The sequence below is a fragment of the Rhinoraja longicauda genome, chromosome 9 (assembly GCF_053455715.1).
Source record: "Rhinoraja longicauda isolate Sanriku21f chromosome 9, sRhiLon1.1, whole genome shotgun sequence".
In the NCBI taxonomy this organism is placed as follows: Eukaryota; Metazoa; Chordata; class Chondrichthyes; order Rajiformes; family Arhynchobatidae; genus Rhinoraja; species Rhinoraja longicauda.
In genome coordinates this window covers 56,578,697-56,597,038 of record NC_135961.1, presented here as the reverse complement: position 1 = coordinate 56,597,038, position 18,342 = coordinate 56,578,697, and the positions used below count along the sequence as shown (strand labels likewise).

Genomic DNA, 18,342 nt, shown 5'->3' with positions numbered 1-18,342 from the left:
GAGGGAGAGGGGGGGAGGGAGGGAGAGGGGGGGAGGGAGGGAGGGAGGGTGGGGGGGAGGGAGGGAGAGGGGGGAGAGGGAGCGAGAGAGGAGGGGCGAGAGGGAGGGAGAGGGGGGGAGGGAAGAGGGGGGGGGAGGGAGGGAGGGAGAGGGGGGAGGGAGGGAGGAGGCGAGGAGGGGAGGGAGAGGGGAGGGAGGGAGAGGGGGGGAGGAGGAGGGAGGGAGAGGGGGGGAGGGAGAGGAGGGGAGGGAGGGGAGGGCAGGGGAGGGAGGGAGGAGGGAGGGAGAGGGGGGAGGGAGGAGGGAGGAGGGAGGGAGGGAGAGGCGAGGGAGAGGGGAGGGAGAGGGGGAGGGAGAGGGGGGAGGGAGAGGGGAGGGAGAGGTGAGGAGAGGAGGGGGAGGGAGAGGGGGGAAGGGAGGGAGAGGGAGGGAGAGGGGAGGGAGGAGAGGGAGGGAGGAGAGGGTGGAGGGAGGGAGGGAGGGAGAGGGGGGAGAGGGAGGGAGAGGGGGAGGGAGGGAGGAGAGGGGAGGGAGAGGGGGGGAGGGAGGGAGGGAGGGAGAGGGGAGGGGAGGGATGGGAGGGAGAGAGAGGGGGAGGAGGAGGAGGGGGGGAGGAGAGGGAGAGGGGGAGGAGAGGAGGGAGGGAGAGGGGAGGGAGGGAGGGGGAGGGAGGAGAGGGGGGAGAGGGAGGGAGGGAGGGAGGGAGAGGGGGGAGGGAGGGAGAGGGGGGAGGGAGGGAGGGAGAGGGGAGGAGGAGGGGAGGGAGAGGGGGGGAGGGAGGGAGGGAGAGGGGGAGGGAGGAGGGAGAGGGGGAGGGAGAGGGAGGGAGGGAGAGGGGGAGGGAGGGAGGGAGAGGAGGGGGAGGGAGAGGGGGGGAGGGAGGGAGGGAGAGGGGGGGAGGGAGGGAGGGAGGGAGAGGGAGGGAGGGAGGGAGAGGGGGAGGAGGGAGGGAGAGAGGGGGGGAGGGAGGGAGGGAGAGGGGGGGAGGGAGGGAGAGGGGGGGAGGGAGAGGAGGGGGGGGAGGGAGAGGGGGGGGAGGGAGGGAGAGGAGGGGGAGGGAGGGAGGGAGAGGGGGGGAGGGAGAGGGGGGGAGGAGAGGGAGGGGAGGGAGGGAGAGGGGGAGGGAGGGAGGGAGGGAGGGAGGGGAGGGAGGGAGAGGGGGAGGGAGGGAGGGAGAGGGAGGGAGGGGAGGGAGAGGAGGGGGGGAGGGAGGAGGGGGGAGGAGAGGGGGGGGGAGGGAGGGGAGAGGGGGGAGGGAGGAGGGAGGAGGGAGGGAGGGAGGGAGAGGGGGGGGAGGGAGGGAGGGAGGGAGAGGGGGGGAGGGAGAGGGAGGAGAGGGGGGAGGGAGGGAGGGAGGGAGAGGGGGGGAGGAGGGAGGAGAGGGGGAGGGAGGGAGAGAGGGAGGGAGAGGGGGGGAGGGAGGGAGGGAGAGAGGGGGGGAGGGAGGGAGGGAGAGAGAGGAGGGTGAGGAGGGGGGGAGGGAGAGGGAGGAGGGAGGGAGAGGGAGGGAGGGAGAGAGGAGGAGAGGGGGGGGGAGGAGAGGGGGGAGGGAGGGAGAGGGGGGGAGGGAGGGAGAGGGGGGGAGGGAGGGAGAGGGGGGAGGGAGAGGGGAGGAGAGGGGTGGGTGGGAGGGGGGGGAAGAGGGGTGGGTGGGGGGGAGGGGGGAAGAGGGGTGGGTGGGGGGGAAGAGGATGGGTGGGGGGGAAGAGGGGTGGGGGGGGGGAAAAGAGGGGTGGGGTGGGGGGGGAAGAGGGGTGGGTGGGGGGGGAAAGAGGGGGTGTGGGGGGAGAGGGGTGGGTTGGGGGGGAAGAGGGGTGGGTGGGGGGGGTAGAGGGGTGGGTGGGGGGGAAGAGGGGGGTGGGGGGGAAGAGGGGTGGGTGGGAGGGGGGGTGAAGAGGGTGGGGGGGGGGAGAGGGGAGGTGGGGGGGGGGTGGGGGGGGGAAGAGGGGTGGGTGGAGGGGGGAAAGAGGGGTGGGTGGGGGAAAGAGAGGTGGGTGGGGTGGGGAAGAGGGGTGGGTGGGGGGGGGGAAGAGGGGTGGATGGTGGGGGGGAAGAGGGGTGGGTGGGGGGGTTAAGAGGGGTGGGTGGGGGGAAGAGGGGTGGGTGGGGGGGGAAGAGGGGTGGGTGGAGGGGGGGGAGAGGGGTGGGTGGGTGGGGGGGAAGAGGGGTGGGGGGGAAGAGGGGAGGGTGGGGAAGAGGGGAGGGTGGGGAAGAGGGAGGGGGGGGGAAGAGGGGTGGGGGGAGGAGAGGGGTGTTGCCACCAATGCAGGAGAGGTTTGGGCCCAACAGGTCCACTTGGTCTAGTTATTACTAACATTCAGTAAACCAAAGTAGCAATCATTTCAAGAGCAAGGGGAGAGAACATTCCTGTCCATTTGTTAACTTTATTATTACAGGCAACATGATAAGCAATAGAATTGACTTTCTCATGGTAACAATTTTTATGACATTAAAGGTCAATATGAATATGAATGGTCACTTGTATACTATGGACAACCACATGGGAAAAAAAGAAAAAATGATGGTCATGCAGTGGATATAGTCTACATGGACTTCAGTAATGCTTTTGACAAAGTTTCACATGGTCGGCTGGTTCACAAGGTTAAGTCACAAGAAATCTAAGGCACATTAGCAACTGGGTCCAAATTGTAGAAACAAGGTAGATGCTGATTTACACCAAAAAAACACACACACAAAGTACTGGAGTAACTCAAATGGTCAGGTAGCATTTCTGGGGACAGACACGAAATACTGGAGGACCTCAATGTGTCAGGCAGCATCTCTGGAGAGAAGGAAAGGGTGACGCTTCGGGTCGAGATCCTTCTTCAGACTTCATCTCTGTGGATGTGTAGGAAGGAACTGCAGATGTTGGTGTAAACCGTAGACAGACACAAAGTGCTGGAGTAACTCAACGGGACAGGCAGCATCTCCGGAGAGAAGGAATGGGTGAAATTTCCGGTCGAGACCGAGAATGTCTAGTCTGAAGATGGGTCTCGACCCGAAACGTCACCCATTCCTTCTCTCCAGATATGCTGCCTGTCCCGCTAAGTTACTCCAGCACTTTTGGGGCTATCTTCATCTCTGGGGAGCCCTGGACAGGCGACACTTTCGGGTCGGACGTTTATCGCCCAACAGCGGCGGTTGGTGCAGTGTCAACAAGGCAAGACCCATCTTCAGACTGAAGATATCGCTGCTGGATGAAATACATTTTCATTTGAAACGGAGCAAAGCATTGAAATATGTTTTCCTTGTGGGAAGAAAGCTTATGTCACGCCGATAGACATGGGAGAGAGGAGATTTTTGAAGTATCATTGGCTCTGACCATGACCTGTTGAAGCCGCCGCAGCAGGGGCAGGGGGCACCGCGGCTCTACCCGAGAGACAAGCCCATGTGCAACTCCCCATTAAACTACACACCCCAGTGTACTTTCCCGAAAGTGAGTCGGGTACCTCCGACCGAACCTCTTTCTCCTCCTCCTCTTCTTCTTCCTCTTCCCCTCCTTCTGCCTCTTCTACTTCTTCTTCCTGTTCAGTGGCACAACAGGCCGCTTCTCCCATTTGCCGCGCCGCCATCTTGCTCTCGACGGACGGACGGACGGACGGCCAAGCCGGGCGGGGCGGGAGGAGCCAGAGGCCGGAAGTGACGGAAGGGGTCGCGCGCTCGGCTGAGGGCGGGCGGCCGAGCGCCCGGGGAAACTCGGCGCCAACGGTCAGAGTCGGAGAGCGACAGAGCGCCGCGCGCTGATGACAAGGAGGAGCCGGTGGCGCTGCCAGGGAAAGGCCATGGCATGGCGTCTGACCAACCGTCCTGCTGTAGCTTAAGGTGCGTGACTTTGGGGGAGAAAAAACCCCGCACCACCACAGACTGCATGTCCCGGCATCAATTGGGTTAAGTCTGAAGAAGGGTCTCGACCCCGAAACGTCACCCATTCCTTCTTTCCACAGACTGACCCCGCTGAGAGTTACTCCAAGCATTATGTGTCCATCCGAGACGAACTTGCAATTAAAACCCCCGCGACGGAGCCTTTAGCTTTATCCCCCAGACTGTGCGTGCTCCACACTGGTCCCTAAATCATCAACTCGCTAAATTTAAAATAACTTTGCTACCAATATCAATACGTCCTTCTTTACCCAAGGACGATAAAGGAATTGAATATGTTACCACCAAACACACGATGTTCAGTCATTTAAAAAGGGGATTGAGCAACTAGATCTCCTCAACTTGGTCAAAAAGGCCCACTTCAAAAATTAATCATTACTCTACTCACTCCGACCTGCGCGAGATAACCACTTATGAGGTGTGCGCGCAGTAATCAACCAGAAACAGAACCACGGGGAGCTGTCAAATGAAACATTTTGGAGCACGGCGGGACTGTGTGACACTGTCAGACTCCAACTAGACAACTACGTGCAGTACAGCAAAACTGCGCTTGTCATGCTTCATTATAAATGCTGCAATTGTGTCCACTGCTAACAGCTGCAATGCAGTTGGATTGCTCTCTGCACCAAAAAGTTTTTCATAGTAGACACAAAATGCTGGAGTAACTCAGCCGGACTGGCAGCGTCGCTGGAGAGAAGGAATGGGTGACGTTTACGGTCGAGACCCTTCTTCAGACTCTGAAGAAGACCTTCTGAAGAAGGGTCTCAACCTGAAACGTCACCCATTACTTCTCTCCAGAGATGCTGCCTCTGCATTTTGTGTCTACCTTCGATTTAAAGCAGCTTCTGCAGTTCTTTCCTACATAGCTTTTCACAGTACCTCGGTACACGTGACAATAATAAAATAAACACTAGAGTGCAATGCCTCAGGATTGCCCTCTGCTAACTCTGGAGTGCAATGCAGCAGGATTGTCCACTGCCATTACTAGAGTGTTATCGCTGAGGGCATCCTGCTTACACCAGAGTGCAGCGTAGCAGGATGCCCTTTGCGAACATGAGTGCTGGAGGATTGTCCCACTCTGTAACACTACATTGTAATGCAGCAGGATTAAGACAGAAACATGCCCTGTGGTGCATCAACCAGCAATCACCCTGTACACTGGGGACAATTTACAATTTTACAGATTAATTAACCTAGAAACCTGGAGAAACCATAGAAACAGAAAAAAACATAGAAAAATAGGTGCAGTAGGCCATTTGGCTCTTCTAGCCAGCACCACCATTCAATATGATAATGGCTGATCATCTAAAATCAGTACGCCGTTCCTGCTTTTTCCCCAGATTGTCCATCTGTAATATTAATCGTATCTCACAAGAGATTTTCAATTTCTGGCATTTCCTTTTCAGCACCAACTCTGATGTTAGCACCAGCCATGAGTGTTGGATTCTCTTCTCTTCAGTGCAATTGTGCATCATTCCTGTAATATTTTCTTCACTGCTAAATGTTGGGAGTGTTGCAATTTACCTTTGAAGTGCAGATTATAGCAACTGTCACTTTTAGGACTCTTAGGTTTAGGGCCGCAGAAGTGTTGTCCTTTTATTATCTTCAGTGCATTGCTGATGAGATACCATATTCAATGCAGTACCTCAGGAGTACTGTATTGTAAGATTGTTCTGTGCAACATTGTGAGCATTCTATGCTGTCAAGCCTATCAATGCAATATCTTGGTTGCTATGTTGTAAAGCCATGCTGCAGGAATGACCTATTGTCAATGTTCTGTGCAATAGTGTGGTGAGAGAATATAGAAAAGTACAGCACCAGAACAGGCTCTTTGACCGACGATGTCTCTGCTGAACATGATACATACTTAAATGGATTTATTCACAAAATGCTGGAGTAACTCAGCAGGTCAGGCAGCATCTCGGGAGAGAAGGAATGGGTGACGTTTCGGGTCGAGACCCTTCTTCAGTCTGAAGAAGGGTCTCGACCTGAAACGTCACCCATTCCTTCTCTCCCGAGATGCTGCCTGACCTGCTGAGTTACTCCAGCATTTTGTGAATAAATCGATTTGTACCAGCATCTGCAGTTATTTTCGTATACATACTTAAATGATTCCCTTCTGCCTGCACATGTTTTATATCCCTCCATTCCCTGAATATTCATGTGCCTATCTAAACATCTCTTAAACACCACAATTGTATTCTTGTATTGTCTGCAAAAATAAACCAACCCATCTATATTTTTATCCAAGTATATATCACAAAAAACAGAGGTCCCAGCACTGAACCCTGCAGAACACCACTGGTCACAGCCGGAATAACACTCTTCCACCACTATCTCGGCATGTATGAGCAAGCCAGTTCTGAATTCAAACTACCAGTCACCTTGGATCCCATAGTATAAGAAAATAACTGCAGATGCTGGTACAAATCGATTTATTCACAAAATGCTGGAGTAACTCAGCAGGTCAGGCAGCGTCTGAAGAAGGGTCTCGACACGAAACGTCACCCATTCCTTCTCTCCCGAGATGCTGCCTGACCTGCTGAGTTACTCCAGCATTTTGTGAATAAACCTTGGATCCCATGATGTTCTGGATCATCTTATAATAATAATAATAATAATGCATTTTATTTATATAGCGCTTTTCATATACTCAAAGACGCTTTACAGAGATTTAGAGAACATAGGGAAATGAATAAATAGATAAATAAGTAAATAAGTAAACGAACAGAGAAAGGAGACAGAAGGTGAGGTGACCTTCAGTGGTTGAAGGCAGTACTGAACAGGTGAGACTTCAGCGATGTTTTGAATGTGGTGAGTGTGGAGGAGTCTCTAACGGTTTGGGGTAGTGAGTTCCATAGGGTGGGAGCAGCGATGGCGAAAGCCCTGTCCCCCCAGGATCTGAGTTTGGTCCGGATGTGGGGGGATAGGAGATTGGCAGCAGCAGAGCGGAGGGTGCAGGTGGGAGTGTGCCTGTGGAGGAGGTCGGTCAGGTAGGATGGGGCCAGGTTATGGAGGGCTTTGTAGGTTATGAGGAGGATTTTGTACTGGATTCTCTGGGGGATGGGGAGCCAGTGGAGTTTGTAAAAGACGGGGGTGATATGGTCACGGATCGGGGTGTGGGTGAGTAGACGGGCAGCGGAGTTTTGAATGTATTGAAGTTTACTGATGATTTTTTAGGGTGCGCCATATCATATCATATCATATCATATATATACAGCCGGAAACAGGCCTTTTTGGCCCTCCAAGTCCGTGCCGCCCAGTGATCCCCGTACATTAACACTATCCTACACCCACTAGGGACAATTTTTTACATTTACCCAGCCAATTAACCTACATACCTGTACGTCTTTGGAGTGTGGGAGGAAACCGAAGATCTCGGAGAAAACCCACGCAGGTCACGGGGAGAACGTACAAACTCCTTACAGTGCAGCACCCGTAGTCAGGATCGAACCTGAGTCTCCGGCGCTGCATTCGCTGTAAAGCAGCAACTCTACCGCTGCGCTACCGAGGAGGCTGTTGCAGTAGTCCAGACGGGAGGTGATGAAGGCGTGGATGAGGGTTTCTGCAGCTGTGGAGGAGAGGGATGGACGGAGACGGGCAATGTTTTTGAGGTGGAAGAAGGCTGTCTTTGTGATGTGTTTGATGTGTTTGTCGAAGGAGAGGGTTTGATCAAAGATGATTCCAAGATTCCGGATGTGAGGGGAGGTGGATACTGGGAGACCATCAATGTTGAGGATGAAGTTTTGGGTGGATTTGGTGAGCGTTTTTGGACCAATGATGATGATTTCAGATTTGTTGCAATTGAGTTTGAGGAAATTTGATTGAAGCCAAGATTTTATTTCAGTGATGCAGTTTGTCAGTGTAGAGTATGTGGTGGGGGAGATTGACTTGGTGGAGATGAGGAGCTGGATATCATCGGCGAAGCAGTGGAAGTTGAGACCATGACGGCGGATTAATTGACCAAGGGGGAACAGGTAGAGGATGAAGAGGAGGGGGCCAAGGACTGAGCCTTGGGGGACACCTTGGGGGAGGGGAGCGGTGGGGGATTTACAGTTGTTAATGGAGATGAACTGGTGTCTGTCAGAGAGGTAAGATTTGAACCAGGATAGGGCTGTGCCGGTGATGTTAAGGGAGGTTTTAAGTCGGGTGAGGAGAATGGAGTGATTTATGGTGTCAAAGGCGGCGCTGAGGTCAAGTAGGATGAGGATGTTGAGGTTGCAAGCGTCGGAGGAGAGGAGAATGTCGTTTGTGATTTTGAGGAGCGCAGTTTCAGTACAGTGGTTTGAGCGGAATCCGGATTGGAAAGTTTCATACAGGTTATTGGTAGAGAGGTGGTATTTGAGTTGGGAAGCTACAGCGCGTTCCAAAACTTTGGACAGAAAGGGTAGGTTGGAGATTGGTCTGAAGTTGTTTGGGGTGTCAGGGTTTAGACCAGGTTTTTTCAGAATGGGGGTGACAGCAGCGATTTTGAGGGATGGCGGGACGATGCCAGTGGACAGGGAGGAGTTTATTGTTGCAGTGATAAGTGGAGAGAGAGCAGGAAGGCAGGCCTTGACAAAGCTGGAGGGAATGGGGTCCAGAGAGCAGGTGGCAGTTTTTATTCCTGTGAAGAGGTCAGAGAGGTCGGTGGTGGAGATTGGGGAGAACTGAGGCAGGGGCTGACAGGATAAGGGGGGGCAGGTGGTTTGAGGGGGAGCAGGTGCGTTGGTGGTTAAGGTGCTGTAGATGTTGTCTATTTTGCTTTGGAAGAATGAAAGGAAAGTGGTGCATTTGTCAACTGTGAATGATTGGGAGATGGTGTCCAGGGGGCTGAGGAGTTTGTTTATTGTAGAGAAGAGTGTTTTGGGGTTTCCGGAGACAGAGTGAATTATTTGAGAGTAGTAGGTGGAGTGGGCGCGGGAGAGGGCATCTTTGTAGTGCTGCAGGTGGTCTTTGTAGGCTTGGGAGTGAATTGTGAGACCTGTTTTGTTGCGGAGTCTTTCAAGTTGGCGGGCATGAGTTTTCATCATGCGGAGTTCAGGGGTAAACCAGGGAGCAGAGTGGGTGAAGGAAACTGTTTTGGTTTTTATAGGTGCAAGCTGGTCGAGGCAGGAGGAGAGAGTGCGGTTGTAGTAGTCAGTGAGGTCAGAGGGGCTGTGGAGGTCCACGAAGGGAGAGGCGGACATTATTTCAGAGAGGGAGGATGAGAGCGAGGTAGGTGAAACAGAGTTCAGCTTACGGAAGTTGATTTTGCGTTTTTGCTTTGGAGCTGGGGTGGGAATGTTGACAGACATGGTGATGGCTAAGTGATCAGAGAGGGTGGGGTCGGAGCCAGAGAGGTGATGTAGATTTAGTCCAGTGGAGCAGACAAGGTCCAGAATGTGCCCACGGTTATGGGTGGGAAAATTGACGTGTTGAGTGAGGTTAAAGCAGTTGAGTATTTCAGTGAAGTCAGCGGTTATTGTGGAGTCAGTGGAGTCCATATGGATGTTGAAATCACCGAGGAGGAGGATTGAGGGGGAGAGAGAACAGAACTGGGTCAGAAAGTCAGAGAAGTCAGAAAGGAATGATGGGTGTGGTTTGGGAGGGCGGTAGACAACTGCCATGACTAATTGTGTGTGGCCAGAGAGTTTGAAAGCCAGGTGTTCAAATGAAGGAGCAGATGAGATGGAGATGAGGTTGATCTTGAAGTCCTGTCGGTGAATTACGGCAATCCCACCACCTCGGCCTTCCGAGCGTGGTTTATTGATGTAGGAGTATCCGTTGGGTGTAGTGAGGTTGAGTGGGAGGTAATCCAGAGGTTGTTGCCAGGTTTCTGTCAGACAGAGGAAGTCCAGTTTATTTTCCAGGACGAAGTCATTCAGAATGTGGCTTTTATTGTTGAGGGACCGGATGTTGAGCAGAGTGAGCTTCATGTTGCTTTGTGTGGTGTGGATCAGCCTACCATGAGGGACTAGCAAATGCCTTGCTAAAGTCCATGTAGACACCATCCACCGTTCTACCATCATCAATCAACTTGGTCATCTAAAAAAAATCAATCAATTTTATAAGGCATGATGTGCCTCCTCTGGCCCTTCTAGTTTAGTTTAGTTTATTGTCATGTTTACCAAGGTACAATGCAACGCTTTTTTGTTGTGTGTTTTCCTGTCAAAAAAAATAAAATACATGATTACAATCAAACCATCCACATCGTACAGATACAGGATAACGGGAATAATGTTTAGTGCAAGATTAAAGATAGTCTGAGGGTTTCCAATGAGGTAGATGGTGGGTCAGAACTGCTCTATAGATGGCGATAGGACGGTTCAGTTTCCTGATAATAGCTGGGAAGAAACTCCCTGAATCTGGAGGTATTCATTTTCATACTTCTGTACCTCTTGCCTGATGAGAAAGGGGAGAAGAGGGAGTCTCCAGGGTGAGACTCATCCTTGAATATGCTGTTGGCCTTGCCAAGATAGCATGAATTTAGATGGAGTCCATAGAAGGGATGTTAGTTTGCGTGATGGTCTGGGCTGCGTCCACAATTCTCTGCAATTTCCTGCAGTCTTGGATGGGGCTGTTCGCAAACAATGCTGAGATGCATTTCTAGCAAAATGCTTTCTACGGTGCATCTGTAGAAGTTGCTGAGAGTTGTTGGGGTCATGCTGAACTTCCAAAGCCTTCTAAGTGAAGTAAAAGAATTGGTATGCTTTCTTGGCCATTGGTTCGATTTAGGTGGTCCAGTACAAGTTGTTGGTGATATTTACTCCGAGGAACTTGAATTAAATTCACGTGAACCTCTGTTTCACCTGGATGGAGGCGAGGGAGGAGGTATAGGGACAGGTGTTACATCTTCTGCGGTTGCAGGGGAAAGTAAGTGGGGATGGGTGGTTTAGGTAATAAGGGATGAGTTAACCAAGGAGTTGCGGAAAAGTGGTGTCTGCAGAGGACGGAAAGGGGTCGAGATGGGAAGATGTGACTCATGGGTGAATCACGTTGAAGGTGATGGAAATGTCGGATAATGTTTTGAATGCTGTGGCTGGTGGAGAAAGGTGAGGAGTCTGGGGTGGGGGGGGGGGGGAGGTGGGCAGCGAGAGCAGAACAACTAGTCACAGAGGAGATGCGGATGAGGGATCTATCTATGACAGAAGGGGGGAAACCATATTTACCAAAGAAAGAGGACTTCTTGGATGTCCTGGAATGGAAAGTTGCATCTTGAGAGCAGATGCAGTGAAGACAGGCATTGAGAGTAGGGGATAGCGTCAATGCATGAGGCAGGCCGATTAGGAAGTGTAGTCCTGATAACTCTAGGTGTCTGTAGATTTATAGTAGATGTCAGTCGATAGTCTGTCCCCTGTGATGGAGACAGAGAGATCAAGAGAGGGAAGAGAGGGGTCAGAGATAATCCTGGTGAATTTCAGTTCAAGAAAGTTACATATTCTGATTGAATATTTGTCATTTCTCAATTTCAGATAATTTGGAGCCATTCGACTTAATCTCTTCTCATGGGATTGCCCTTTCATCACAAGAATAAATCTAACGACTTTTCATCGAAATCCCTCTTAAGTCAAATAGATTCTTCCAGAGGTAAGATGTCCGGATCTCTGCATGATACTCCTTGTGGTTTTTCCAAACTGCTGTATAATTCTGGACTTCCTATCAATTCCTAGCAGAACCACTGTTCTGGTTACAGTAAAGCTAATGGACCATTTACTTGATTGTTATTTTTTTAATTTGTGTATACAATATCCAAATACCAATATTTTCTAGCCTTAATAAAACTCTTCAAAATGAATGATATCACACTCTCAAAATGATACTCCATTAGCCACCACTTTGCACAATCATCTAACTAATATTATTTTGCAATTGGATCAGGTCTTCATAGCTTGCTCCTCGCCTATTTTTATATTGTCACAAGCTTGGATATAATACACATGATCCTTTACCAATGTTGTTGAATAGAATAGGTGATGCCCAGCACTGGTACTGTAACATTACAGATTACATCCTGATATACTAAAAGTGACCCTTTCACCCCTTATTGTTCTGGGAGTGGATAGGGACCCAATGCTCTGTCGATGCCTCAAACCCACATATCCTAATTTTGTCCAGCAATATATTGTTTAACACTATTGAATGCTTTTGAAAATCCAAGCCTATCTTATTTGCTGCTTTCTCCCTTATCTATCCCAAGAAAAAAATATTGATCGCACTGGTTCAAAAATACACTCAGTATTCAAAATAAATAATTGTCACCATGTCCATCCAATTAAGAATCTTAATTGAATTTTCAAGTGCAATTTCACTTTCACAAAATCAAATCAAATGTTTTTCCAAGTGTTAACACATTATAAATAAATTCCAGTGCTTTCTTGCCTTTACTGCAGATTCCCTATTTTCTGCCTTCCTACATTTTTGAATAGATGGATATACTTGCAGTTCGAGAAATCTATTCAAGAATTCTGGAACATCAAAGCCAAAGTGTCCATAGTTTCCTATGTAATCTCTTTAAAATACCTTTAGTTCCATTAAGTTATCCAATACATAACATTATAATGTATATTTGTTGAGAATTACAAACACTTAAAAAAGATAAGCTATTGCTTTGGACAATTATGCAAAACCAACATTTCCTCACAATCTTGGTACACATGCTAATAATAAACCAATAGCAATATTATTTCTAATCTTAATTTAGTTTTAGTTAACTCTTTCCTTTTACCTCTTATACAAAACTTTTTTTTAAATTTCAGACCATTTTTAAATTTTAACATATCGCTTTTAAACTATTATTAGCACTTTTCCTCAAAGGATGCTTAACAGGATTAGTCATTGACTCTTGCTCATTACATTTTATGAATTAAGGTATTCAACTGTTGGTTCCTTGTAATATTTGTTTTGCTCACTGATTTGAAGATGAAAATTGCCTCAAGATCATTGCTTTTCCCATGTTTTTTGGCCCCCTCATTTTTTAATTCTCTTTCTAACATTGTCAGGGGCCTGTTAAATTAGTCCTGCTAATGTTTTCCAACTTCTGTTATGCTTAACTCTCTCCTTATAGATACTACATCCTGGTTTTCTAGGTTAAGATCTTTCCTCAGTTCCATGTTTATCATTGTTTATTATCAGAACTCTCATATTAATTTATATTTTGATCATCAATTATACAAATCAAATAATGTAGTATATTCTTTTATATGTTCTGTTCATTACCAAAGAAAATACAATTTATCCCTGATGTGGCCTTGATTGCTAATGCAATTAGTGCTGTTAGGTTTTCTTGTCACACGTGATTTTAGCAAAATCACCAGTTTGCTCTAAAACTAATAACAGATTGTTTAGTGACAAAGTAGTTTGGCGATACAGGATGGAATCAGGCTCTTTGGTGCACCAAGTCTACACTGACCATTGATTGCACGTTCATACTAGGGGCACTCCCTACATACTAGGGGCAATATACAGAGGCCAATTGACCTACAAGCCTGTACATCTCTGGGATGTGGGAGGAAACTGGAGCACAAGGAAGAAATTCATGCGGCCACAGGACGATAATGCAAAATCCACACATCAGCCAAGGTTAGGATCAACCCGCAGTCTCTAGGGCTGTGAGGCAGCAGCTCTGCGCTACCCTGTTTCTTCAGACAGAAATAAGCCAATGTCTAAATGCTCTCTCAATATACTAAAAAGCCTGCCTACTATCCTACTCAATTCAGGGTGACTTTGATCCCAACCTTGTTTATTAGAGTCCATTGTAATGGATCAACTTCCTCTTTTATCTTTATTATATCGGTGATCAAAAAAATCCCCCTTCCCTTATCAATTATTCTCTTTTAACTCCTTTCCACTCCTCCCCAAACTCAATCAATTTCAAACATAACTTTGGAATTAGCTCATTTTCATTTTAACCACAGATAATCTTAAACTGCGTGACTGCATTTCATTTTAACCTTTTTTTAACTCTGACTTTCACAAGATTTGTTCTGCATTCATTTTGCAGTGTATGAATTTAATTATAGTGTGTTTAGAAAAATGATTACAAAATTTTAATAATTGACACATTGGACATTTTAGAAATGTTTTTATAAAGAATAAAGAAGCATGAAAGATGATGAGAATTCTGAGTTCATGAAATTTAAAGTAGATAATTCTTCATAAATCAAGTCGCATTGGGAGTAAAGATTTTATGCAGAATAATAGTCTTACTCTAATGGCTGCAGAAAAAACTTCAAATCGAATATTTTTTAAAATGTCAGTAAACATAGAACCATAAAAATAGGTGCAGGAGGAGGCCATTTGGCCCTTCGAACTACATTCATTGTGGATGATCATGGCTGATCATCCACAAACAGTAACCCGTGCCTGCCTTCTCCCCATTTTCCTTGATCCTGCTAGTCCCTAGAGCTCTATCTATCTTTTAAATTCATCCAGTGAATTGGGCTCTACTGCCTACTGTGGCAGAGAATTCCACAAATTCACAACTCTCTGGGTGAAAACGTTTTTTCTCATCTCAGTTTTAAATGGCCTCCCCTTTATTCTTAGACTGTGACCCCTGATTCTGGTCTCCCCCAACATTGGGAACATTTTTCTTGCATCTAGCTTGTCCAGTCCTTTTATAATTTTATACGTTTCTATAAGATCCTCTCTCATCCTTCTAAATTCCAGTGAATACAAGCCCAGTCTTTCCAATCTTTCGTCATATGACAGTCCCGCCATCCTGGGGATTAACCTCGTCAACCTAAGCTGCACTGCCTTAATAGCAAAGATGTCCTTCCTCAAATTAGGAGACCAAAACTGTATACAATACTCCAGATGTGGTCTCTCCAGGGCCCTATACAACTGCAGAAGGACCTCTTTACTCCGATACTCAAATCCTCTCGTTATGAAGGCCAACATGCCATTAGCTTTCTTCACTGCCTGCTGTACCTGCATGTTTACTTTCAGTGATTGGTGTACAACAACACCCAGGTCTCGTTGTACTTCCCTTTTACCTAATCTGACACCATTGAGAAAATAATCTGCTTCCTTGTTTTTGCCACCAAAGTGGATAGCCTCGCATTTATCTACATTATACTGCATCTGCCCACTCACTCAACCTGTCCAAGTCACCCTGCAACTCCTAACATCCTCTTCACAGTTCACCCAGCTTTGTGTCATCTGCAAATTTGCTGGTGTTACTTTTAATTTCATCATCCAAATCATTAACATATATTGTAAATAGTTGCGGCCCCAGTCCTGGGGATTTATCAGCCTTCAGTCCCATCAGTCTACCCAACACTTTTTCTCACCTAATACAAATTTATTTTTGCATTAGGGGAGAGGGAGAAGAGAGGGTGCTGCACCAATGCAGTAGCGGTTTGGGCCCAACGGGTGCACGGTCTAGTCATTCTTTATATTCTTGGCCAGCTTACCCTCATACTTCATCTTTTCGTCCTATTTGTTACTTTCTGTTGTCCTTGTGTACAAGGACACCCAGGTCTTGTTGCATTTCCCTTTTTCCTAATCTGACACCGTTGAGATAATAATCTGCCTCCATGCACTTGCCGCCAAAGTGGATAACCTCACATTTATCTACATAATACTACATTATCTACATTGTACAGTACTTATATAATAATGAGGAAATAAAGAAAGCCCTTCAGTATTCTTTTGAGAGCACACTTAGAACATCAAACATAGAACAGTACAGCAATGGGACAGGTCCTTCAGCCCACCATGTCTGTGCCAAACATGATGCTAAGATAAATTAATCTCCTCTCCCTGCATGTGATCGAAATCTCTCCATTCTCTGCATATCTATCTGCTTATCTAAAAGCCTCTTAAATGGTGCTGTTGTATCTGCCTCCACCATCACCCCTGGCAGTGTGTCCCAGGCACCCATCACCCTCCGTGTAAATAAAAACTTGCCATGCTCAACTCCCTTAATTTAATGCACCTGGTGATTATTTTGTTCTCAGCAACTCAGTAATGTATTGATTTGGATCAGTAGCCAAAGTTTGTTCAATATATGACCTAATTTGAAGAGGATTTTCCTTTTATAGGATGGATGAGTGATTATTGTGTATGCAAAGGAAGTAGTCTATTATGAGGAATAGAAAATTTCAAAATAAATGTTCTTCTGTCTTTAGATTGCTCATCCATCTACAATGGCTGTAAGATTGATTAATCCCTTGAAGCAATCTCAGTCCTTCATAAAAAGAACGTGCTATTTGAGCTCATCTCTTGGATGTGTTCAGCAATCCAAGATCGGGCACCTCGGCTGCTATCAGAGAAATTTTATGTGCAGCCCATTGAAAAACAGAGGCAGAAGATCACCGGACTATTGTTCAACAGCATGCCAAACAATAAGAAAAGAGACAATTTCTGTGCAAATGATACATCTTCAATCCTTGTACTGTGCACAGTTTGAAAGCATAAAGAAAAGAGTTTATTCCACTGCAACAGGCGAAAGTAAAGTGGCTTTGAAACCAAAAGTACAGTCTGCCAAAAGGCCACTTAAGGGGCCTCGGACCAAACAGCCATCAAGGACCAATCTGCCAAGAATTGCAGATATACAGGTAAACAAAATGTTTTAGGTTTTATTTGCATGCTACATTTTAGATTTTGTCTTAAAATATAATCCCTAAAACAATCATTCCAATCATTTGACTTTTAGTCTTATTTTTGGTTTCCATTTCTTCTGTACATGGGAGTGTCACTAATTCTGACACAAGGTGGCGTATTTCTCTGCATCAAACACATTTCCACATTGAGATCAGAAGAAGACTGGTACTTCTTTAAAGTGTAAGAAAATAACTGCAGATGCTGGTACAAATCAAAGGTATTTATTCACAAAATGCTGGAGTAACTGTAAGAAAATAACTGCAGATGCTGGTACAAATCGAAGGTATTTATTCACAAAATACTGGAGTAACTGTAAGAAAATAACTCCAGCATTTTGTTAATAGATACTTCTTTAAAAGTGTCAATGACAGTTCAGATGTCCAATGCTCACAAAGTTGTGTTTATGTAAATGGGTCCACAAAATCATAGAAATGTTCACACAATTGTGTCCATGTAGACAGTGGCCATATTGAAGAATGTATCTGTCTTGTAATTGAACTGACAAGTGACAGGATTTAGGACCGGACATATGAAGAACCATTACTAAAAAGACTTGGCACGATAGCGCAGCGGTAGAGTAGCTGTCTTACAGCACCGGAGAACCGGGTTCAATCCCGACTACGGCTGTTGTCTGTACGGAATTTGTACGTTCTCCCCGTGACCAAGTGGGTTTTCACCGAGATCTTCGGTTTCCTCCCACACTCCAAAGATGTACAGGTTTGTAGGTTAATTGGCTTGGTATAAATGTAAACATAATATGTCCCTAGTGTGTGTAGAATCGTGTTAATGTGCGAGGATCACTGGTCGGTACTGACTCGGTGGGCCGAAGGGCCTATTTCTGTGCTTATCTAAACTAAATGGTAAGTATAATATATTCCTTTATTTGTCCCACACTGGGGAAATTTACAGTGTTACAGCAGCAAAGTGGATAGCAAGAGATCATTCATTATAAATAAAAGTAAAGACAAGGATAAATTGTCATCAATTTACTGTGTATTCCTTAACTGTTACCATTGACTCGTCTGCTGGGAGCAGTGCTGGTTGTGCAGTCTCACAGCAGCGGGAAGGAAGGACCACCTATATCCAGACCTCCCAACCCTTCCAAATTTGGCGGAAAGTTTCCGCTTTCTTATTTCATTTCCGCCATTCCGATTTCACCTCACATTTTTCCGCAAAACACATACCTCGCCGCTTGCCCTGCCTCTCGCCTCGCCCCGCAGCTCACCTCACGCCGCTGTCCTCGCCCGGTCTCGCCTCGTCGCTGGCCTCACCTCGCCGCTGGCCCCCACTCGCCTCGCCTCTGGCCCAGTCTCACCTCGCCACTGGCCCGGTCTCACCTCGCCGCTGGCCCGGCCCGGCCTCGCCTCGTCGCTGGCCCCGACTCGCCTCGCCGCTGGCCCGGCCTCGCCCCTGGGCTTGCCTCACCTTGCTGCTGGCCTCGACTGACCTCGACTCGTCGCTGGCCCCGACCCGCCTTGCCGCTGGGCTCGCCAAGCTGCGTAGAGCGAGGCCCGTTGATGTTGAGAGGGGATGGGGTGCGGGGGAGGAGGTCAGGGGAGTGGGGGTCAGGGGGGTAGAGGAAAGGAAAGTGGGGGTGGGAGGGGAGGGGGTGGGGTGGGGAGGGGGTGGGGAGGAGCAGGAGTGGAGGTGGGGGGAAAAGGTGGGGAGGGAGGGCGGGAGTGGGGGGGAAAGGGAGTAGGGGGGTAGGCGGGAGTGGGGGGGGCAAGAGTCGGGAGTGTGGGGGGCGGGAGTTGGGAGTGGGGGGAGGGCGGGAGTCGGGTGTAAAGGGGGGAATGGGGGTAGAGTGGGAGGGGTGTGGGGGACATGGACTGTTGTGATTTGCTGTTGAAGATCACTGGAGCAAGTATGTCTTCAATTAAATTATGTATGTGCATTTTT

At 48.1% G+C, this 18,342-nt stretch overlaps 2 protein-coding genes across 3 annotated transcripts in view; one reads left to right on the top strand and one right to left on the bottom strand.

The window, feature by feature from the left end:
* The window catches only part of dcph1 (damage control phosphatase 1), a 23,083-nt gene extending 19,496 nt beyond the window's left edge, over positions 1-3,587 (bottom strand). The window contains exon 1 of one of the 2 annotated variants that reach the window (XM_078405917.1): positions 3,419-3,587. In XM_078405917.1, coding sequence (XP_078262043.1) covers positions 3,419-3,572 — 154 coding nt within the window. In that variant the 5' untranslated portion in view covers positions 3,573-3,587. Of the gene's footprint in view, positions 1-3,328; positions 3,396-3,418 lie in introns of those variants that run through there. The other variant, XM_078405918.1, reaches the window with a different exon arrangement.
* A 92-nt stretch (positions 3,588-3,679) lies between these two features.
* The window catches only part of rmnd1 (required for meiotic nuclear division 1 homolog), a 65,862-nt gene continuing 51,199 nt past the window's right edge, over positions 3,680-18,342 (top strand). Inside the window, exons 1-3 of the mRNA XM_078405556.1 lie at positions 3,680-3,822; positions 11,313-11,427; positions 15,969-16,397. Of these exons, the coding sequence (XP_078261682.1) occupies positions 15,987-16,397 (411 nt within the window). The 5' untranslated portion in view covers positions 3,680-3,822; positions 11,313-11,427; positions 15,969-15,986. The remainder of the gene's footprint in view (positions 3,823-11,312; positions 11,428-15,968; positions 16,398-18,342) is intronic.